The sequence below is a fragment of the Arvicanthis niloticus genome, chromosome 6 (assembly GCF_011762505.2).
Source record: "Arvicanthis niloticus isolate mArvNil1 chromosome 6, mArvNil1.pat.X, whole genome shotgun sequence".
NCBI lineage: Eukaryota > Metazoa > Chordata > Mammalia > Rodentia > Muridae > Arvicanthis > Arvicanthis niloticus.
In genome coordinates, this window is record NC_047663.1 from 16,165,078 (window position 1) to 16,190,089 (window position 25,012).

Genomic DNA, 25,012 nt, shown 5'->3' on the forward strand with positions numbered 1-25,012 from the left:
AAAAAAACCAAAACCCCACACCATGCCAAAACAATCATTTGGTGCAAAATTATGTATATATATATAACCAGGTGGGTCCCATGTCAGTAAGACGTTGTGATTTGAGATCCATTAAAGCTAGATTAACTTTCTGAGCAGGCCTAGTCAGCCACACGCACACGCACTCGCGCACACACACACCATAGCAGTTTCATTGTAAGAAACAGCAGCACATTGACTCACATCAGCACATTAAATATACATCCCCTGAATGGCAGGGTTCGGGACTCATGAGGCTTTCAGGTACATTAAATAACCACAATTTAAGACAAAGGACCTATCCCCAGAGTACTGCTGTAGTATGAACTCACTGAATTCTCAGAGCCTAGCCCAGGCCGCTCTCTATAGCCCAAGCCTCCTCCACCAATGTTCAGCTTTTTGCCTTTCCCTCCTTTGAATCGAGATTTCCGAAACCAGGCATTCTGCAAAAAAACAATTCAAGGTTAAACCCAAGAAGAAAAGCAGACAGGGTCACAAAATTAGGTAGGAAGGAAGAGCCTCTTGGTTCATCTTTACCTGATGCTTTTCTGATGAGAGGGACCATTTACAGTGAAGTAATGCCTTGGCCTTTTGAGGCCAGGTAACTGAATTCCTGTACTTTCTGTTACCAGAAAAGTGTTTGCCACCATGTATAGTTTACATGGCAACAGGGATTAAATCTAGGGCTTCAAGCACATCAGGCAAGCACTGTAGCAACAACCCACATCCCAACTCCAATATGCCTTCTTTTTGGTAGCTTGACACATCAAAAGTATGTTTAGGTGCTTATCTAAAGTGTCCCTTAGTATTTGTTCTTCCAGAGCCTCCTGGAAATATAGTGATTAATAAACATAAAATAACTATTTTACACTGGCCATGTCTAACTTTAGAGGGGAAAATGATTTCTATTTCTTTTTTAAAAACATGATTTATTCATATTAGTGAATATGTATCTGTGTGAGTTTATGTTCACCAAGTACATGGAGGTGCATTTGCAGAGGCCAGAGGACATTGAAATCTCCTGGGATGGGAGTTACAGGTGGTTTTGAGCCACCTAATATGGATGCTGACAACTGAACCAGGGATTCCACAAGAGCAGGAAGTATTTTTAACCACTGAGCCATCTCTTCAACCCTGTATTTTATTTCATAGCCTAGAGGTTCTCAACCTTCTTAATGCTTAAACCGTTTAATACAGTTCATTATGTTGGGGTGATTCCCAACCACAAAATCATTTTTGTTCTTATTTTGCAACTGTAATTTTGCTATTGTAATTAATCATAATATAAATATCTGTGTTTTCTGATGGTCTTAGGTTACTCCTGTGAAAAGGTCATTTGACCCCCAAAGGGACTGTGACCCATAGGTTGAGAACTACTGACTTCATCCTTCTACTGGACACAAACTTACACAGTCAGGAGCAAGGCTTTTTTATATAGAACAGACATATTGAGAAATGAAGAAAAAAAAAAAAAAGGCTAGGTGAAATAAGGCTTATTAAGAACTGACTTTAGCTGGGCGGTGGTGGCGCACGCCTTTAATCCCAGCACTTGGGAGGCAGAGGCGGGTGGATTTCTGAGTTTGAGGCCAGCCTGGTCTACAGAGTGAGTTCCAGGACAGCCAGGACTACACAGAGAAACCCTGTCCCAGAAAAAAACAAAACAAAACAAAACAAAACAAAACAAAACAAAACAACAAAAGAACTGACTTTAGGCAGGCGTGGTAGTACACACCTTTAATCTTAGCACTTGGAAAGCAGAAACAGGTAGATAGATGTTAGTTTAAAGCCAGTCTGATCTACAGTGAGTTTTAGGATAAACAGGGCCACGTAGTGAAGCCCTGCCTCAAAACAACAAACAAACAAGCAGAATGCAAACATCACAGTTAAAGCTTCATCTGAGATTTACAAATCTGAGATTTACTTAATACTTGAGAAGTATGGCAGCATGGAAAAGGTACTGAGGACAGAAAGCCCAAGACACAGAAAAGCAGTCCAGCGATGCTACATATGGCTAAATCAGCCAAACAGACTGGCCTGAGCCAAACAAATACTTCCTTCTACCAGAAGGTGTCTGGAGGAACAGGAAATAGAATGTGTATCTAGTACACACAGACCCTGAGTTCAATCTTTAGCCTTACAATAAAAACCAAATTGTCCTGAATCCACTTGTTATTTGAGAACTGCACAGAATAAGTGATTCAAGGTATAATTTGGCATAGTATCTATCCTACTTAGTTTTGGAATAGAGCATATCTGGGCGATCAGTATGGTCAGATGTGAAATGTCAGTACGCAAGACAAACTTAACTCCACTATCATAGAGAGGCAAAGGGTGTAGTTCTGTAGTAGAGCACTTGCCCACCATGTACAAAAACCCCTGGATTTAATCCCTAGTAGCAAAAACAAAAAATAAGACAAAAACAAATAAATCATCATACAATTGTTTCCTTAATAAACAAATATTTTTAGCCCTCAAAAAGAGAAGGCTTGGGGAAAAGGAACTGGCAAGAATAGTGAGCATCTTCTGAGATTAAATTTATTCCGAACAGTGTGCTATGGGGTAAGCAAGTAGAAACTAAAGAAAGAAGCTTTTCAACAGAAAGTATAGAAAGAACAGACACATGATTGTAACATCCCATGGTACCAGTCTATACAGTAACCAGCCCTTTCTGCCCATTTCTTTTCAAGATCCTATGTTACCTCCCTCCCTTACCTGTTGAATGAACTTTCTTAGTCAGATGTATTATTTCTATTAACTTTAAGTGCCTAACCCTTCCTTACCTGCATTGCGAGGTCTAAGAGTTCCTTAGAAACATGTTGGTTGGCTCCTTCCAGGTTCCGTACAAGGTCACCAGCAAAATTGCTATCCTTTGGGGTCAGTAAGGTATAGGCTACACCCTTTTCACCAGCTCTTCCTGTTCGGCCAATCCTATGAGTATGGGTATCAATGTCTCGTGCTACATCATAGTTAATGACTGTCTTAATTGAAGGGATGTCCAGACCACGGGCTAAAATACAAAGTATTGAGATTCTTTTACTTTTTATCTACAGTTAAGAAAAATAAAAAAAAATAAATAAATAAAAGTAACTAGAAATGCTAGATTTATAAGGATGTGCATTTCCCATATCTAGGGAAGCTCACAGATATGAAACCAAGAATAAAAAGTAGCTCACTCTAACTGGGAGTAACATGAATATTAAAAAAAAACCACTGTGGATAATTTTACTGAAATCACACCTGCAATCCCAATACTTGAAAGAGGCAGGCAGAAGGACTAGGGTTCAAGGTGGCTTGGGCTATACATAAGAACTCATCTCAAAAATACAAGTCCCAATGCTCAGGAGACAGAGGCAGGTGGATTTCCGAGTTTGAGGCCAGCCTGGTCTACATAGTGAGTTCCAGGACAGCTAGGGCTAGACAGAGAAACCCTGTCTTGAAAAGACAAAAAACAAACAAAACAAACCCCTAAACAAACAAACAAACAAACAAACAAAGCAAACAACACCCCCCCCCCAAGCCACACAAGTTAGCCCTCTAAGGGCTGTAATTCAGTTAATATCATGTTTACATGAAAACCTGAGTTCAGTACCCAGAACCTGCGTGTGTATGCATGCATATATCACAGCTTACGTCTAGAGAGTAGAAAACAACTTGTGGGGGTCCTGAGTACCAAGCTCAGGCTGTCAGGGCTGGTTGGCAAGTACCCAGTGAACCATCTTGCAGGTCCAAAATACTAGTTTTTAAGGGTAGCTGCTAAACTTGGCAGAATAAAGCCAAAGCTTATATTACTAATTTAAGATACACACTGCAGGAAACATAGGGCATAACTGTTCTCCCCAAGGCATCCTCTGGCTGCAAGGGTACTTTGATGACCGAGATCATTACAGGGTAGGGCAATACCCATAAAATTAATGGCTCAGGTTATGATGAAATTCGGACTCTTACCTGCAACGTCAGTGGCCACCAGGACGGGGATGTCCTTTTTCTTAAAATCTGAAATGACCTTGTTTCTTTCACTTTGATCCATGTCCCCATGGAGCAGGCCAAGATTATGACCCTCCTGCTTAAGGTTATTGGCTAGTTCTTCAGCATTGGCTTTCTTCGTAACAAACAAGAGGACACTCCCTGAAGAAGTAAACTCTACCAGACGCCGGGTAAGCCAGTTCCATTTACTAGGTCCAGAATGGAGGATCTCCACAATCTGTGTCACATCTTCATTTGCCTGAGAAGAAATAAAATAACCAGTTATGACTGGTGCCACCGGAGACTTCAAAGACTAGGTACTGTATTTTCTACCTACATGGGAATACCCCTAGACAATCCATGTTATCTTTGGGGTTTCCTTTAGTATGTCAAATACAGCTTAAAACTTACTATTCCTTTTAAGTACCTTGCTCATCAACTCCCCGTGGTATTCTCATTTCTAATTTGTATGCCAAAATAATCCGTAATCTGTTATTATATACCTATTCTTATTACTCCCTGGGGAGTACTTTTCAGGGTCCTGCCCACTTACTGTCAAGCACAACTTGTATGTAAGTACATCAAAAATAAGGACCCGACATATAAAGGTGCTTACCACTCAGAAACTTTAATAATAATCATGAGAAGTTATAGATATGGCTAACTAATAAATACATATTTCAATAAAGATCTGTTTCCAACACAAAGAAAGGATAACTATTTGAGGTGTCAGATATGCTAATTACATATTACATACATGTACTGAAATGTCACTATGTATCCCATAAATATTTATAGTTATGTGTCAAAAACTCTATTGTTCTAGTTGGGTTTTTGCTAAATTGATATATGCTAGTTATCTCAGAAGAGGAACCTCAACTGACAAAATTCCTGTGGGGCATTTTCTTGGTTGTTAATTGAGAGGGGAGAGCCTAGCCCACTGGGGGTGGGGGGTGGTACCACCTTTGGGTAGGTGGTCCTGGGTTATATAAGAAAGTAGGCTGAGTAAGCCATGGGAAGCATGCCAAGAAGCAGTGTTCCTCCAATGGCCTTTGCTTCAGTTCCGGCCTCCAGTTTCCTGTCCTGACTTCTCTCCACTCAATTGTATGCTAAAATAAACCCTTTCCTTCCCAAGTTGCTTTTGGTCATGGTATTTATCACAGCAACAGAAACCAAGACATTTACATTAAAAAAAAAAAAAAAGTTTGTGGCTCTCTGTATATACGCTTCCATGTGCTAAGACATATATATGCATGAAGGTCAGAGGATAATTCACATAAGTTAGTTTTCACCTTTGACCATGTGGATTCTGAGGACTGAATCCAGGCTTAGAGGCAAGTATACCATAACTGGCTGAGCCATCTACTGGCCCCGAAGGAATTCTCTAAACAACCTTATTAACTGAATTTCAAATTCCAATTCAGAGAAATCACCATGTAAGGGCATACGCAGATAAACACAAAATTAAAGTTATTTTTTACCAGATCCTTAAATGATTCCATGCTACCCTGTGTAGTCTGCTTTAACAGTCAGTTAAATGTCTGTTCTATTCTAATTTACTGAGTCTTCCAGGAAGATTGTTTTTTCTGTTTTTTTGAGACAGGGCTTCTCAGTATAATAGCCCTGGCTGTCCTGGAGCTAGCTCACTATGCAGATCAGGATGGCCACCTGCCTCTGCCGCCTGAGCTGGGATTCAAGAAGTGAGCCACCAACACCCAGCTCTTTTAAAACTTTCAAACATTAAAAACTTGTGGAAAAAGTAGGTGAGGTGGCACATGGCTTTAGGCTCAGCATTCAGAAGGCAGAAACAGGGGTATCTCTGAATTCAAGACCAGCCTGGTTTACATAGTAAGTTCCAGGACAGCCAGGGCTATAGTTCCAGGACATAGTGAGACCTTGTCTCCAAAAAAAAAAAAAAAAAAAAAAGCATTTAAGGAACAAACCTAATTTTCATATACCCATCACTCAACTTCCACGTACCAACCCTGTACCACTCTTGTTTGCACTATTCCCTTAACTTGTATATCTTAAAACAAATCCAGGGGCTAGAGAGATGGCTCAGCAGTTAAGAACAGTGGATGCTATTCTAAAAGATAGGGGTTCAACTCCCAGCATCCATACGGCAGCCCACAACTATCTGTAACTCTAGTTCCAGGGGATCCCATACTGAGCCAGGTATGGTGGCATACGCCTTTAACTTTAAATCCAGCACTTCGAAGGCCGGTTGCTAATCTACAGAGCTAGTTCCAGGACGTTGAGGGCTACAGAGAAATCTAATTTCAAAACAAAAACAAAGAAAACAACAAAACAATCATTACTTAAGAATCAAACTCCTCATCCTTATGAGAAATAAGTCCCAGGACCCACCCTGACTTATGTAGGATTACCTCTCCAATGTCTCCCTGTACCACTCGAATAGGGTCAATCAAGATGTCTCTAGCCAATTTTTCAATCTTTTTCCGAAAAGTTGCACTGAATAAGAGAGCTAAAAGATAAAGCAAATTCTGTTAAAAATCATCTCGTAATTTACCCTTTTAAGCTTCTGTAATGTAACTGACTCACTAAATAAAAATGATTTTTTTTCCCTTTACTTCATTTTCAATCAAGAAATGAGTTGCCATAATGGTTCAGGAAAAAACCTTAATAAATCAGCAGATTTATACTGCAGGAAATTATTTAAATTCAGTGTTATTACCAATAAGAAGTGAGCAGTGTGCTGGGCCTGGTGGCATGAACTCATAATCCCAGCTATTTGGAAAAGGAAGCATGGAATACTCCAAGTTTATGGCTGCCCAGGCTATAGTGAGTTCAAGGACAGCCTAGTCAGCTTAGCAAGACTCTACCTAAAAAACAAAGTGAGAAAGGGGACTGGATATACATATACAGTTCAGAGAGGTAGAGTGTTTGTCTAACACACATGAAGTCATAGGTTCGATAATACAGACAACATAAAGCACAGGCACACCTCACATCTGATGATGTCAAGGCCTTTTCCAGCTCAAATAAATATCATTAACTCCCCTCTTTGCAGTATTCATTAGTACATACATAGCAATTTTTGCTTCCATAAATGTGAGTACTTATAAAAATCAGGGCTCATTCTCAATAAAAGATAGTTTTAGTATAAAGCTGCTTCATACATACTTTGTCTGTCAGGACGAACATGACTTGCTATGGACCGAACCTGATACTCTGAAAGAAACAGAACAGTAATCAACACACTACTGTAATGTAGTTAAGACAGGTGTGAGAAATCACTTTAGTAAAATCCATACTAGAACTTTCAAAGATTAGTCTTAAACTTCTAGACGTCATTATGAAATTTCAAAAAACCCCTCAACGTAGCTGACCTGGGTAGATAGTGGTTATTTAGAAATTTGCATAGCTCGGTTAAGAAAAGGACCTTGGATGATTTAATAATATTCACCTATCCACGAATATGGACTTTAACCAACTCTAACCTTCAAAGGCCCTCGAGTAAATGTGAAGATCAATGAAAACATTCCTTCTGTACTAAGCCACTCGCAAATTTTCTCAACAAAGTCAAGACTGGTGCACTTCTCAGAAAACTACAAATGGTTTATGGCTTGGTCCATCCCTTCATTTGAAACCCTGAAGAGTTTTTAACTTCTTTCATGATGAAAAGTACTGGTAAACTCTACAAAGATATGGAAAACTAACTTGAGAATAGGGACAGAAGAAACTAATACTCAAGGCATACCAAATCCCATGTCAAACATTCGATCGGCTTCATCAAACACAAGGTAGGAGACTCTTTGAAGATTAGTAGCTTTTTTCTTCACATGATCAATCAGTCGACCCTGTGAGATTCACAAAATGAATACTAAGTATAATCAAAGGCATTCAAAGACATTCTTTAGTTATACTTCTGGAAAAGTGTCAATTCTTTGCTCTTGAACCAAACTGATCTGACAGTCCTTCTATACCAAACCCAGAAAATAGAAAAAGCACTTTTGAGACAGGGTGCTGTTCTCAGGTAGCCTGAAGTTCACAGAGGTCTGACTGCCTCCACCTCTAAGTCCTACGACTAAAGGCATGCACCACCATACTTAGTGAAAATAGAATTCTGAAAACTCAAGTTCTTCCTTCACATTAATTACGGTTTAAAGTCTATGGGCAAGTGGACCAGAACCATTCTTGTAATATACTCTGAAAAGATTTAAAAACTTACAGATGAGTTTTATGTCTTTTGGGCAAGTCTAACCATTATCTGAGTTATCTCTATGGATCATCATGCTCTTGGTAACCACAGACCCAGCTTTTAAGAAAGCCTAAGAAAACCTGTTTAAAATAGTAACTTGTAGCTGTTGATATATTGGTCATGGGTATTATAACTAGATTGCTGTTTAGTCAGCCAATCATAATGAAACCAAGACCAAAGGCTGGCAACCCATAGGATACTTCCAGCCTAGCTTTCCCACTTTTAGAGGGAATCCCCTCAAAAGCAATCATGTTTTGTGTATCAAGAGAGATTGAGAACACATCTGAACACATGACATACTTACTGGGGTGCACACAACGATCTCTGCCCCTTCCTGCAGGGCCTTGGCCTGCTCCCACATGCTCCCTCCTCCATACACAGCCACTGAGCGAAGATTGTACGCTTTGCCAAACCGCTTACATTCTGCGTGGATCTAAAAAGTTAATATTTTAAAAACTATAAGCTTAAAATAATACTTTTACAGAGTTTAGAAAACACAATATGTGCTATTACAGAAAATCAAAATGTAGCTGTACCTAGTGGTATAGGCTTGTAATTTAACTAGGTGGTTAAAGCAGAAAGACAGCAAGTTTGAGTCTAGCCTGGGTAACTTAATGAAATACAATCTCAAAAAACAAAAACTGGAAAAATACAAACAGAAGATGGCTGGGCATATAGCTCAACACCTGTCTAGCATTCAAGGGCTGTGTTCAAATTCCTATTACTGAAACACACACACGCAAGCGCACATGCAAACACCAACAACCATCAAAACAATAACCATAAAAAACCAAAAAACCAAAAACCTAGAACATATTTAAAATCAAAATTCTTTAGTTTCTTTTTAACTTCTGGGTTTTGTTGTTGTTGTTTTGAGGCAGACTCTCTCTATACATTTCTGTCTGTCCTGGAGTTTGCTATGTAGACCAGGCTGGTCTCATACTCAGAAATTCTCCTGCCTCAGGCTCCTGAGTGTTGGGATTAAATGCACCTGCTACCACACCCAGCTTAATCATAAAACAAGGCTATGGTCTTCATTTATATCATTCATTCTCTTCTTAAGCCTGTCTTTCAACCAAGAAAATTAAATCCACTCTACAGAAAATACTGTGAGCTTATAATATAAACAATCCCCACAATCCCCACATTCCTTTGAGAGTAAAAATATCCTTTTTTATTTGGGGGGGGGGGGGGGCGGGTGTTTCGAGACAGGGTTTCTCTGTATAGCCCTGGCTGTCCTGGAACACACTCTGTAGACCAGGCTGGCCTCAAACTCAGAAATCCACCTGCCTCTGCCTCCCAAGTGCTGGGATTAAAAGCATGTGCCACCACTGCTTGGCTACAAATATCCTTATTATGGAAAATATGTAACATTTCTCAAGACTTCACAGGGATGATAATAATGTGAATATACTTAATGTCAGCCACTGAACTAGATACTTAAAATGGGTCAAGATGGCCAAATTTGTATATAGTTTTATCATATTTAAAACAAAAGTTGGAGGAGGTTAGGGAGATGGTTCAGTGGGTTAAACATTTGCCATGCAAGTGTGAGGAATGGTATTCAGACTTCTAGAACCCATACAAATGCTGGTAGACCTGGTGCCGGCCAGTGATCCCAGGAGCATCCAGGAGGTGGAGACAGACCGTGTGGAACAACCTCTCAAGCCAGACTAGCAGTAATAGCTCTGCAAATGTGAAGATGAATCCTCGAAGACACCCAACCTCAGACCTCTTATGTGACCCCACATGTATGTATATGCCAAGCATGCACCTTCAAGCAACAATAACTAAACTTCATAGATCATTCTACTCACTGTCCCTTGCTAGTCCAAATGTAGAAAGGGGCCTTTTACACAAAGCACATACCTGTTGACAAAGCTCCCTAGTAGGACATACAATCACTGCAATTGGTCCATCACCTGGTTCCAATTCCTTCTGATCCATTATATGAATCAACATGGGCCAAATAAAGGCTGCAGTTTTCCCACTGCCTGTTTTAGCAATACCAATCATGTCTCTACCACTTAGTGCTACAGGCACACCCTAGAGGAAAAGAAAGAAAATGTATAATACATTCAATTCTAAAGATGAACTACTGTCTTGGGAAAAATGACTACAGATGACATTCATTTACAATAGAACAAAAATATCCTGGGCCATGAACATTAGCTGAATCCTGACATTCCCATCAACTTGATTTAAAGGAAATAATATTACCTTCATGTGGCTCAGCCATCATTTATTTAAAAAAAAAAAAAGATGACTCCCATTTGAATAAAAATATTGAAATAATTGTGTATAAAGGGAGTTACTAAAATTGTTTGTACGGGGCTGAAGAGATGACACAGTGGTTAAGGTCACTGTTGGCTTTCCCAGAGACCTAAGTTCAATACTGAGCACCCATATGGTACCCCGTAATGCAAATGGAAGCAAAATACCTCTATGCATAAAATAAATGCTTAATGTTCTCTCCTCAAAAAGAAATAGACTACTTCATTTATATATAGGAATTTCTCGTTCTTTTTTTCTAAAGGAAATACCTTTGAATGGGAAACAGAAGCTATTAGTTTCAGTAATAAATGAAAAAATTTCATGTCATATGTAGACGAATTCTAGTCATTGAAAGCACAAAATATATCCATAAATAAATATTTTTCTGTGAGGTTTAGACAATAAAGTATTTTCTTCATATCATATTTTCAAGGTATTTAGCAAGTATAAAAATATATCTTCCAAAAATTCTCATTTTTCTTCAAATTTTAGAAGTTTCAGAGCTTTACATTTCCCTCCCATTAGGTTTTACATACCTGACACTGTATTGGAGTTGGCTGTGTGTACTCAGACTTCCTAATCTGATGCATAAGTTGTTCATCAAACCCAAAATGAGCAAAACTACTTCCTGGTCTAGGAGGTGCAGCACCAGAGACCTAGAGACAAAGACAATCCCAGAAGACCGGTACTTTCACTTAAACAACATTACAGTTCAACAGAACACACTTAGATCAAGCATAATAAAGCTAGAATAAAGAGGGAAGAACAGGTAAGCAAAAACACCAAAAATGGTCAAACCTCAAACAGGATGGCCTCATGCAAAAGATATCATGGTAAGAATTCCTGACATAATTCCATCATACAATTTTAAATGATTAAGTACACAGAACTAACTCAAAATTAATTTTCTCATGAGAAATGGAAACGAATTATTCAACTAACTGAAAAAGTCATTAACATTCTTTTTACCAATCTGAATAAACATTAACTGGGATAACAAAAAAATTAAGATTCACTCTTGAGATAAATTAAAACTGCAAGTAAGACGAAAACACATTTATAGCTACTGGTTATAAAGATGCAACCTACTGATTTCTCAAGAGTTAATGCTTCTCTTAGTGACGGTCTAGCCACTATCAAGCTTCGTTTCAACTGGGTCCCAGTAAAGAATGGGGACTACTCATCTCTGTTTTGTCTATATAGTAGGAGTAACTTTTCATTGCTTCTTTAAAGATGCTCATAATTTCTAATGAGGATTTTATTATACATATAGCTAAACACCTTTATTTGCGGGAGAAGAGTACTAATAACTTCTTAGAAATCAAGAGTGCAAACATGTATTTATGCATACATGTACACACATACATACTACTATGTCTTTGAAAACTGGAGTTTTTAAACATCACGTAGCAACTAATAAAGCAGAAATAAACCACAGTCATTCATACCAGAGTAAACCAACATATACTCTCTGTTATTTGACTTTAAAATACAAAAACATTTAAACAATACAGTAAATGAGCAACTCAGTTTGTTTGTGGCAATTTAAAGTATTATTATAAAATTAGTACATGTGTTTTTAAAAGACAAGCATTTATTTAAATATTGTTTAAAAAGACTTTATTTGTGTTTTATAGTGTGTGTGTGTGTGTGTCCGTTCATCCAGAGTAGGTCTAATCCCTCTGAGCTTGCATACAGGCATTTGTGGGATGCCTAGCTTGTTAGGTGCCAACAGCTGAACTTCAGTTCTCATGATTAAGCAGCAAGCACCAAGCCAACTCACCAGCCTTCTCATTTACTATTTTAAAAAACAAACATATCATATATAACTTGAAGCAAATATATCATAATTTTAAAATATTCTAACGGTTGGTTCATGGTTTGTTCACATCTATTATTAATTCTACTTCCTGCCTATGAAGATGTGTTTCCTGTCTTTAATCTTAGTCTACCTAGTTCAGTACAAAGTTGACTGAATGTGCAAAACAAGATACAGGGCTGGTGAGAAGACTCAGCAGATAAAGGCACTTGTCATCAAGCCTGACAATGAGTTCTGTTCCCAGGAATCACATGGCAGAAGGAGAACCAACTTCTGCAAGGTGTCATCTCAAAGCAACTCTCTAATATCTGCACACATGTGTGCACACATACACAATGTTTTTAAAAGAGGAAAAGTTAAAACCAAAATAATCTTTCTGAAATAACATCTTCAGGACTAAAACAATCAAATCAAGACACACAAACCCTAGGGCTATAATTATTACTCTCCCTAGGAAATAAATCTAGGATTACTATCTGGATAAACGATAATTCTAAGCCTGTACGTACAGTGATGTAAGAATACTTGCGTACTGGTTCTTACCCGGAGGTTGAGTTTATGCCGCAGGTCTATTAACTGCTGTGGAGTGAGGTTGGTTATCTCCTCATGTTCATTGTAAAAATTTTTTTCAAATGGTGGATAGTCAATCTGCAGGTCCAATTATTCAAAGTTAGTCTAGAATTCAAGAGTCAATCCTGTAAGTTTGATTTTAATGTAAGATAACCTTTAACAAATATTATTTTTAAGAAGGCATTCTTTCTAGAAAGATAATAAATTCATTTATTCTTGACATACTCTTTAAAAAGCACAGCCTTTATTTTTCTACCTTCAATCTACTTTCCACAGACATCTCAGACTTTAATAACACACAGCAGAATAAAGAATTGTGGCAGTGCACAGGACACATTGTTTAAAAAAAATTATTTCACAAATAACGTTTATGTTTAGGATTAAGTTGTTCACCCAGGTCCAAGCATTTAAAAATATTATCAGTATTTCCCTTAGAGATAGGTTTGTCTTCAGAAGGAGTTCTAATTTTTTTTTTTTTAAAGCATGGAATAAGGGCTGGAGAAATGGCTCCTGCAGAGGATCCACCTTCAGTGGCCCTAACTGCTTTTAACTCTAGAGACACAGACTGATCCCTTCTGGCGTCTCTGGACTCTGTACTCATGTGCACACACCATCCCCACCACATACACACATTAAAAAATATAAAACTCTTAAAATAATGATTTTTATTATATGCAGGTGTCTGTGAGAATGAATGCGCATATGTGCAGATGCCTGGGGAAGCTACCTCAGGACATCACATTCCTTGGAACTGGGTTCCTGCTATGGATTCGGGTGCTATGATCTACACTCGGGTCCTCTGAAGACCACCAAGTGCTCTTAACCTCTGAGTAACTTCTTCAGTTCCAAAAATAAAATCTTTAAAGCTATAAAATTGCTCACATAACTTATGAAATTAATGACCAAGCCTATTTTGGCTGATTTGTCTTGATTGTTTATTGAGAAAGTATCTTAATATGTAGCCCAGGCTGGCCTTGATAGTGCTGAGACTAAAGGCAGTATCACATCTGGTTTTATGCAGTGCTGGGGATGAAACAACAAGCCTTATGAATGGTAGGCAAGTACTCTACCAACTGAGTTCAAAATTTCTAGCCCCAAATTCTCTTTTTATAGTATGCAACTGTTTACAATAAGCCTTTCAGGTTTTGAAATAGTTTCATTCAGTCAACAAAGCTAAGCTGCAAATCACTATGTAGTCTAGGCTGACCTCAAACTCTTGGCTATCCTCCTGCCTCTGTCTCATAACTGTTGAGACTATGATGAGCAAATTTATAGATTATGAATGCCTCATGGAATTTCTGATCCAACCACTTAGTAGAAATAAAGATTCCAAACTATGAAACTGTATCAGTTAGAAACAAAGCAAGAAAGGTAATACCTCTGAGTGATCAATGGGAGGAAGGGGATCAATAATCTTTTTGGAAGGTGCAATTGGATTTCCATCACTATCATATTCCAGATTGTCTTCCTCTTCCTCCTGAACCACCCCAGCAGTTGGGTTCTCTGCCATGTATCGAAAGTAAGCTTCCTGCAGGAAAGCACAAGATCACAGTCACATCTACAGTCAAACCACTCCTGCATTGGTAATCAGTGCATACGCAGTGCACACGCAGTGCACAGTAAGATTAGACAGTTTAAACAAATGTCTATCAAATAAGGAAAGACTTTTACTAACATAGCAATGATTTCTTTTACAGTAGCAATACTCAAAATCAATGAGCAAGACAGCATTACACAGCGATTTGACTTATTTAACAGAAGCCTTCCTGTTGGTGGGGACTTCTTATTACCCTGCCCAGAGCTGAAGAAGACATGCTCGGCTTTATACCAATCCAAGTTTGGAAGTTAACACTGATTAGAAAGATCACAAACCTGGAAAGTCTATGGTTCTCCCCATCCCACAACTAAAATGGGAGAAGGAAGTGCTAATGGACAGTTACTACTGTTCCATCTAAAATGTAAGAGTCACAAACAATTACTGGAAAGAGCCCCTCAAAAGCAACAACTTTTATTACTGGTTTATCACAGTAAACTTAAAATTTGGTTTTAAAAAAACTGAGTAAGGTTCTTTTTTTTTAATGTCAGCTGATCAAAACTCCCACGTGCAACATGGGGGAAGGACATATGGAGCTAGTATTAGTTGGTCACACAGGTAGAAAAGGAGCAAGTCATTCAGTGAAGGCAAGCTCTGACCTGTCCCCAGTATAAACTTTGTGGAGTAAAAATAAAATATAGAAATACTGCATAGAAACTCACTTGGTCATCTTCCTCTTCAATGTCATCTCGAATACCCCTGGAAAAACAAGCGGAGAAACAAACTTCCCTGCAAATGTTCCACATACCCAGCTCCATGCTCACAGCAGCTTAGTGTTGAATTCCATACAGTATAGAACTCTCAACACCAACATAAACAAAGCAGCAATAAGTATACTGTACACGATCTACCCATAATATATGTGTGGCTTAACTCTATGAGCTAATTAAAGTTTCCCTCTTTTTGCAATGAGATGATATGGTACCTTCGAAACATCAATTATCAACTGATGTGAGAGGTAAAACCTAGCTGGGTGGTGGTGGCCCATTCCTTTAATTCCTGAGAGGAGTTAAACAACACCCCAGAGGCAAATGTAGGTAGATCCCTGTGAGTTCTAGACCAGCTTGGTCTACAGAGTTCCAGGACAGCTAAGGGCTACACAGAGAAACCGTGTCACAAACAAACAGACAGACAGACAGAGACAAAACAAAACAACAACAACAACAACAACAACAACAACAACAAAAAACCTTTCTTTGTGAAACCCTTCTTTGTGAAAATAGGTATAGAGGGATACTAAGCTTGGTCAATACAAACAACAAACGTAACAAAGTTGTGTATTACGTATTAAAAAGAAATCAAAACCCTCCTGGGTTTGGTATACAGCTGAAAGAATATCACAACCTTATTGTTCCTGTATCATCTAGCTCTAGAATAAAAATCAGCCAAAATCAGTTACCTTGGAGATGGGGAGAGAAAGGAAAACTACATTAATTCTGTCATGAGTGTGGAATTAAAACTAGTACTTCACATAGACAACGAACCACTGCCACTTGCTGCATCTCTCAGGAATCTACTGCATAAACGACTATTGCTTACTTCCCACAGTCATCTCTTTCTCATCACTTTCTACCCAGCTTACAGCGTTTCTTTTCCCAAGGCAACTAGAAGGATGCAAGACACCAAACATCAAAAGATGGCTGACTCTCCATCTGGCATAGAAACCTTGTGAGGGGCCTGATTGCCAAACAGAGAGAAAAAAATGCCCAAATGTGTGGCCAAAAGTTTTAGGAGTATATTCAACAGAGGAAGATTTTTTTTCCCCAGCACATAAAGCATTTAAGTTCAGGGTTTGGTTGCTACAGAGTAACATCACTCTTTAGATGAGATTAGGTTTTACTTATTCATAATTTTTATATAGTTTTATTATATAAGCACCGTAACTTCTAATTACTGACCACACAAGCATTAGTCTATTATTATTATGAGAAGAAATCTAAGACAACGAACCTAAACTTTAGTAGCTACACTACCTTTACCCTCAATATAATTCACTTCCCATTTCCAATTATTCATAACCAAATACTTATTCTACCAAACAGAATGCCTTTAGTTATTACAAATGCAAAGACTCAGCCATCTTCATACCTAGAGAAATACTCAAGATACAGAGACAGCTCAAGTAAAGATCTTTGTGTACTTTAATATTCTTTCCTTTGTAAGTTCTTAAGAACAGTCTTTGCGATTCTTCAACAATTTCTATGTAACCTTTGTGAGAGTGGAGAAAACAACTTACTTCACATTTTTTCTTTCCTTGTCCTTTTCTTCAAGTCTCTTCATGTCTCTAGCCGCCTGGTCCTAATGAAACAAAAGGCTACATGGAGTGACATCAATTTAAAATGCTGCAAGAGACATGCATCACAAACAATTATATATTGAAACATATTCATCACAGCTTTCCTTATGTGTTCTGACACTTGCATTTTCATGTAATCTTTCAGGAAGCTTTGACAAATATTTTTCAAAGACAAATATCCAATTGTCTTTTGCTATACAAAGATTTCACAGTTTTTAATTATAATACATATGCCACACATATACATAAGTGCATATGCATTTTTAAATGCTTAATTCACCATCAACACTCACACTCACACACACACACACACACACACACACACACACACACACGCACACACACACACACACCCCAAACCAAAACAACACATAGACAAACAGGTATATTGAGTTCAGACTCTTATTTTGTGGAAGGATGGCTCTGAACTGAAAAGTAATTTCCCCTCCACCTTTCCTCTGATCCTGCCTCCCAACATCTGGCATTTCTGCCTTTACAAATTAAAGGGAGGTGGGATGAGTAAAAATAATGATATAGGCTGGTAGGAGCTAGAGATGCTTCTAAAATTCTCCAACAAGAAATAGCCCTAAAGCCTAGAATAGAGGCACACACCTTTAATCTGAGCACTTAGGAGGCAAAGGCAGGCAGATCTCTTGAGTTAGAGGACAGCCTGGTCTACATAGTAAATCCTAAGACAGTCAGGGCTATACAGACTCTGTCTCTTGAAAACAAAATCAAAACCCCTGTAAGAAAAATTACCTAATCTTAAATACTAATAAAGTTGAAAATGTGCTATAAAAAACCCAGTAAATTAAAATCTTTATGAATAGAATTAAAAGTGTATCATTGTTATGTTTTCCATACTCAGTTTTTATACATTAGAAAATGACAACAGCAGATCACTGCTCTAAATAGACTGATCCTTAGAAGTTGTTTTATACATTTGGAAATTAACACTAGAATTATTTTTTCCCAAAGCCCTTCAGCATAAAGAAAATGTGAATTTTTCTATCTTTGTATTTTAATTTAGGTACTGAGAATCAGACCCAGGTGGTACTCTAGAAGAGGACACAGTGCTCTCAGAATTATCTCTCCTCTGGCCCCTGTATTTTATCTTTCAAAAAAAAAAAAAAAAATCACTACATATACCGCAGCATGATCAGTTGTTCTATAAATGAAATGTTTTCATCAAAGAGAAATTGTTTTTAAAAGAAACATTTCATACAACTACTTTTCAAGGGATTGGGTTACTGGAGACAAGTCTAGGGCTATAAACTGAACACAATACCAACAATATTGTTACATATAAAACAAATCACTACATTTGCCAGATATATTGTTTATTTTTTTGAGTTTCAAAGTTTCTCTGTACAGCCAAGTGCCTATCTTGGACTTACTCTGTAGACCAGGCTAGCTATTAACTCAGAGATCTGCCTACCTCTGCCATCTGAGTGCTGGGATTAAAGGCATGAACCACCACAACCTGAATAAAAAAAATTCACTTCTTATATGCAAGTGTACACGCTATATGTGTGTGTCTAGTACACACTGAGGGTAGAAAAGAACATCAGATTTCCTAAAACTGAAATTATAGCCACATGGATGCTAGAAGCTGAACCCAGGTCCCTTGAAAAACCAGTAATGTGCTCTTAACCACTAAGCCATCTCTCTAGCCTCAAATATTCTTTTAAGCCTATATAAATCTTTCATTAGAACACTGTCTAAAAATAAACCTTCATCAAATTCAAGTCTTAGAAAAGTTCATATATTGTAGAAGTTGGCATTTGACATCAGGACTTCATCTTAAGACTCTGACACTCTTCAAATTCTGACAGCTGATCTCTCTGTACGTAGCTAAATAAATCTCCTAATACTACACCAAAGATATTCAGGAGCATGTTAGTGCACTCAAAAGAATTTCAACTATTTACATGTCAAGCAAAACAATTTGACCATTCTCAGATAACTCATTCAAGAGGGGCCATATAAACTTACAGAACTATAAATTTAAACCTAAAAACAACAACAAAACCAAGAGCTGAGTTTTCTTATAATTTATCATTAGGATTATCATGAAATAGTGGGGCTGGAGGGACGGCTCTGTGCTTAAGAACACTGGTTGCTCTGCTCTTCTAGAGGTCCTACGTTCAATTCCCAACAACCATATAAGCTTATAACCATATGTAATGGGATCCTACCCTCTTCTGGTGTGCAGGCATACATGCAGACAAATCTTATATTCAAATACACAAATAAACAAACATTTTTAAAAAATGAATGAATGAGATTTCTGAGAAATACTGGCCTGTAGGAAATGTCCCTCTCTCAAAAGCATGAAAAAAACCATTGTGTATAAGCTATCTCAAACACTATGTATCTTTTATTTTTAAAGTGAGTTACTTAGTTGCAAGATACATTGTATGGCTTGAATAATTTTAGGAAGTTTTGGTAAATGTCTTCAATGATCTGTTAATCTGAAAAATTATGTTAAGGCCAAGCATGTGGTTAACAGCATTCATATCCCAGAATTCAGGAGGCAGAGGCTGGAAAAATCACAAGGCCAGCCTGGTCTACACAGTGAGTTCCAGGATGGTCAGGACTAAGTAGACTCCCTGTCTCAAAATAAACAAAAAACATGTAAGCCAGAAGAACTCAGAGACATAAAGAATATGGGGACTAGAACTGAATTGTCTTGACCATCTATGAGGTTTATTTTCTTTAGACAAATAGGTTGTCTAAATCAAAATTGAGAAATCTAAACATCTAAGAGATATCAAGCTACCAATACATATAGAAAACTATATACCTGTGCTAGGCACAGGTCTTATGAGGTAAGCTATCACGGTGCTATTCAGGCTACAGTGGGAAAACAGTGTCAACAACCTTACTTAGTAGTTCTGTGCCTGATGAAAGTTGGACACAGAATACATGGAGGTTACGATTTAGTAATGAAATATTCATAAAAAGGGTCCCATGTTGGGTTTACTGCTTAGGTGGTGGCACCATAGAGGAAGCCCTGGAAACTTTAGGTGACAGGACCATCTAATTCTAGTATGAAGTTCTTTGGGTTTAGCTTCCTTATGAAGTAGAATTTAATAAATGCTAGACTGTATGAGACAGTATTTCACTTAAGAATATACTAATATTCTTGTAACAAAACATACATTTGAGTAACTATGTTCAAACATTGCAATTTACTATTCCTGCCACTCACTGATTATCTCTGAAAATACTTGGAGGGTAAATGGAAATAGAAAAAAATTCTAAAAACACCAAAAACAAAACAAAAATCAAACAAAAGCCAAAACAAAAAGACCAAAAACAGGGGGTGGAGAAATGGCTCAGTGGTTAAGAGTCCTGACTGATCATTCAGAAGTTCTGAGTTCAATTGCCAGCAACCACATGGTGGCTCACAACCATCTGTAATGGGATCTGATGCCCTCTTCTGGTGTGTCTGAAGACAGCTACAATGTACTTATATGAATAAAATAAATATATTTTAAAAAGAGAGAGAGAGAGGGGAGGGGGGGAGCATTTTAAACTACTTCAATCTGCTCAATATTTTAAGGAAACAAGCCAACACTTGCCTCCACTTCAGCCATGAATGCCTCTAAGGGGTCATCGTCACTGTCAGAGTCTGCTGGCTTGGAATGGAACTGCTGGCGGGTAGGTGAGTTTTCAGCAGGAATGTAAGGTAAATCTACATTGCTGGAGTCTTCTTCTTCATCTTCAAAATACCTGAAAGTTAAAACAAAGACTAGTAAAGAGACTGAAACCTTCACTAACACCAGCTCTCACTGTGGTATATTACACTAGTAAGAATTCCCAGCTGGCTTTGTTAGCATATGGTCTATGACCCTTGCAGGGAGATCGAAGTAAAGGAATCATGATCACAGCCAGGTAGGGCTATATATCGAGATCCTACTTCAAAAAACAAGTCCATCAAACTCCACATGGATTAAAAACAAAGGTTTTAAGCTTCAGTTGACTCAAACACTGAAATCCTGTGTTCATCTTGTTCAGAACACTAATCAGGAAGAAAACACCATTCCTGAATAACAATTTAAGCAAGCAAGTGAATACTGTAGACTTTAAGCAAATTCAGGGTCGGGGGCAAGGACTCCAATCCTGGAAATCATTAGTAACTTACACTGATTCAATCATCAAGAATTATCACTTACGCGTTTTCTTCATCAAAGTTGGCCCGTTTAGATCCAATTTTGTAGAAAGAAGGAAGCTGTGGTGGAGCAGACTTTCCAAATCCAGAAGAAGAGCTGGCTGCCCCAAAGGCACTGTGGGACTGCTGTGGCAGCTTGGCTTCCTCCTTCTTCCCAGCACTGATGGCGAAACCTCCAAAGCCAAAGCCCCGCTTGGTTCCAGGGCCACCTTTATTCCAGTTCATGATGCCAATGACTGGTGTCAGGAACAAGATGCACACATTAGTGTGACTCTGTAAACAGCCTCATTAACCTACATTTCATTTTCAATGCCTACCCACAAATTCAATTGTTTTGATGGTACTGCTCAGTTGTAGAGTACTTACTCGCCCCATGTGTGGAGGAAGCCCCAGCACCACATGAAGGCCTGCAACACTGGCCTTCAGATACAAATACAACTTCAACCAAATAACTTTTCTTTTAAAATATTGAAAAGACAATTATTCATTTTATTAAGATCCCAAACAAAAGAAGTACTTTTATGAGGTTGTATAAAATAACCTTTTTATTGGAGGGAGTTGTCAAAAATGCTCATAAGATAGGACCTCTAAGATAGGATAGACATTGCAAGATAATCTCCTAACCTTTATCCTTACTATCATTAGAGTGTGTGTATGTGTATACACATGAACACGTGCTATGGTACAAGCATGGAGATGAGAGGACTGTCATCAGGCTCTCTTGCCACCTTGTAGGAACTGCAGATCAAAACTCAAGTTTATCATGCCGCTCACTCACTGGCCCTTCATCTTTGCTTGTTCCCCACCCCCACCTCCCTCCTTCCCTTTTTTCTTTTCTTTTTTTATAGTCTTGGTTGGTCTCATAGTCAGAGAGCCACTTGCCTCTTGAGTACTACAATTAACAGCATATGCCACCACCCGTGGCTTAAATATTTATTCTTAAACACTTATTCAGGTAAATTTCATTAAACATAAATCCAGTTTTAAAAATAGGTAAGGGGAGGCAAGTGTGGTGGCACACACTTTTAATCCCAGTACCTGGGAGGCAGAGGCAGGCAGATCTCTTTGAGTTAGAGGCCAACCTACTCTACAAATCAAGTTCCAGGACAGCTAGGGCTGTTACAAAGAAACCTTGCCTTTAAACACACACACACAAAACAAGAAGGTAAGGAGGAGAAGACTAGAGAGATGGCTCAGAGGTTAAAAGCACTGGCGCTCTTCCAGAGAACCCAGGTTTGATTTTGAGTACTACATTGTGGCTCAAAACTGTGACACCAATCCCAGAGGATATAATGCCCTCTTCTGGCTCCACTGGAACCAGGTTATGTACATGGTACACATACACACATGCAGGCAAAACACTCAAACACATTACACACACACACACACACACACACACACACACACACACACACACTTGAATAGGCAAAAGACTTGATTAGATTTCTCCAAAGTCAATATATAACTGGTCAGTAAATTACATGAAAAGACACCTTGCCAGGTATGGTGATGCACACATACAATGTACTCAAGGTGCTGAAGTAGAAGGATCTCAAGTACAAGACCAGCTTGGTCTACACACAAAGGATTGTCTCAAAAATCCCTACATTACGGTCTGGAGAGATGGCTCAATGGTTAAGAGCACTGGCTGCTCTTCCAAAGGTCATGAGTTCAATTCCCAGCAACCACATGGTGGCTCACAACCATCTGTAATTGGATCTGATGCCCTCTTCTGGTGTTTCAAGGACAGTGTGCTTATATACATTAAATAAATAAATAAATCTTTAAAAAAAAATCTCTATACTACAAACAATGAAGGAAATGTAAATCAAAACCACAATGCATACCATTTCATAGCAATCAGGATGGCTGCTATTAAAAAACAGTAGGCTATCTCATAATGCCTCAAACAAACAAATGCCCTAGAAAACAGCTTTTTATCAAGATATCCTTGAAAGCAAAGAAATCCCTTGCTCTTGCCAAAGCAAATGCTTTGAAGGTCAAAGCAGTACTCAGGACTCATCGATGCTCAAAGCCACAAAAATAAAGATCAGCATATCACCCACCTTCTGGCTGCCCCCAAGACTGTACTAACCCAAAAGCAATACAGGGATCCTCAGAAAAGTGCTCTCAAGAGAAACACACTTGATCACTACGCTATCAATCCGCCATGCACAGTTGTCATGAGAGGGTAGAGACAATTTGTTGTATTCTCAGAGGCTCCTCAGGGCTGAAATGCAACTCAACCACACCCTGACCAAGCCTTATCAGGTTGGAAGGAGAGAAGGCAGACCCAGGATTTTATTGTGCTGCCAACAAAAGTGGAATCATCTAAGTCTAATGATTGAGGATATAACTCAATATACTGAGGTAGTGAAAACACTGGCAGAGATGTAGGGAAACTGGAATCTCTGTGAATTACTGGTAGAATGTAAAGTGGCTCAGTAACTATGGCAATCAGTGTTTTTTCTTCAAAAAGATCAAGCAAGGTCAACAAGATAGACCACAGGGTACCTGCTTCGCCTGAAGGCCTGAGTTCAATTCCTGGGATCTACATGGTGGAAAGAGAGAACCAAGTCCTCCAAGTTATATTCTGAACACAAATAAATGCATACAGTTTTTTTAAAACTTAAAACAAAACCTTTGGAAATAAAACACCACACTCAAACTAATCAGGCCCAAATATATAACTTAGTCAACTTATATGCAGCTAGAGTTGGCATTTAAAATGTAAGCTGTAAAGGTTCATACTAAATGTATGCATTTATCCACCACCAAAACAAATAAAAATCATGACAAAATTGGGGATGGGGGAATCCATGAAACACTTATTCTAGTTGGAATTCTATCAATAAGTGTTGTGGGGCTGTTTTCTTTTGGTTGTTGTTATTATTGTTCATTAAAGGAACATAGAATTGGCATATGACCAAGAAATTCCATTTATAAATATATGCATCCCCCAAATGAAAGCAAAGTTCATTCAAGCTCACAGCAACATTAATAGCAACAGGCAAAAGGTAGCATCCACTCAAGTGTTCACTGACAGATAAATAGTTAAACAAAATGTTACATATATACCTCAAACAGAATATTACTTGGGTTTAAAAAGAAAATTCCAGGCAAGTTACACAGTTAAGTGGTATGGCACTTGACTAGCACAGGTGAGGCTCCAGATTCCATCCCATCCCAAGTACTGGAAAAAAAAATACCCTTTAAAAACTAAAACACCTAATTTTGTAAACAAACAAAAACCCAAACAACCCCATGTAGCAGAATCAACTCAAAGTAGATCTTGGTAAGTTTCACTGCTTCATTCTGACGACTACCGACTTTCTGATGTGTGCTCCCCAACCCTATGGAATACACGATGCCCTTCCTTCCATCTTTACCTCCACTACTGCAACTCACCAACAAGACCGACAGTTATCAAGCCCCACGTCTCTACTAGAGTGATCATTACAGCAAAATAGATGGAGTGCTTATTTTGTGTCAGACCATTTTTTTTAGGCTCAGAGGATACAAGCATGGAATCAGAAAGCCCTCACTCAGGGAATTCACTGTGGTCAGAGGTGGGGGTGGGGAGGGAAGAAAGGAATGACATGATTCTGTTTTCGATAGTAAAAATACTATGAAATGAAAGCAAGCAGGATTAACACGGCAGAGGACTCACTGAGGTAAGTATACTACTCATCAGGGCAACAGTTCCCACAACTTTGCCTCAACAATGTCTGCTGTACTGGAAGTCATGTGACACACACCTAGAAGCTGCATCTACAACTAACAAACATTCCATAATTTATAAAATGTGACTTTTATGTAGGAAAAGTATAAAATGAAGTTAAGAATGAGACAAAACTGAAAACAAAATGAATTTCTACTTCCTTTGGCAGAACAGCACTGTGTCTGTTAATACTGTGTAACCAAGGAAAATCACAACAAGCCACAGATCTCATGAAGCACACATACTCAGCAAAACCATCTTCAAAATACCAATTTATGCTTCTGTCACTCCCTTCAATTTAGCTGCTCTCCAGTTAGTCAGACTGGGCTCGTGGCAGTAAATGATTTTAAACACCCAT

General features: G+C 38.4%; 1 protein-coding gene across 1 annotated transcript in view; it reads right to left on the reverse strand.

Moving 5' to 3' along the window:
- Window positions 1–25,012, reverse strand: part of Ddx42 (DEAD-box helicase 42) — a 31,260-nt gene that overhangs the window by 3,276 nt on the left and 2,972 nt on the right. The window contains exons 2-16 of the mRNA XM_034504312.2: window positions 20,938–21,169; window positions 20,344–20,494; window positions 16,697–16,758; window positions 15,123–15,159; window positions 14,245–14,394; window positions 12,840–12,944; window positions 11,014–11,133; window positions 10,073–10,249; window positions 8,508–8,636; window positions 7,703–7,802; window positions 7,126–7,173; window positions 6,369–6,466; window positions 3,964–4,240; window positions 2,799–3,025; window positions 351–461 (exon numbers count right to left, since the gene is read on the reverse strand). Coding sequence (XP_034360203.1) covers window positions 351–461; window positions 2,799–3,025; window positions 3,964–4,240; window positions 6,369–6,466; window positions 7,126–7,173; window positions 7,703–7,802; window positions 8,508–8,636; window positions 10,073–10,249; window positions 11,014–11,133; window positions 12,840–12,944; window positions 14,245–14,394; window positions 15,123–15,159; window positions 16,697–16,758; window positions 20,344–20,494; window positions 20,938–21,158 — 2,013 coding nt within the window. The 5' untranslated portion in view covers window positions 21,159–21,169. The remainder of the gene's footprint in view (window positions 1–350; window positions 462–2,798; window positions 3,026–3,963; window positions 4,241–6,368; window positions 6,467–7,125; window positions 7,174–7,702; window positions 7,803–8,507; window positions 8,637–10,072; window positions 10,250–11,013; window positions 11,134–12,839; window positions 12,945–14,244; window positions 14,395–15,122; window positions 15,160–16,696; window positions 16,759–20,343; window positions 20,495–20,937; window positions 21,170–25,012) is intronic.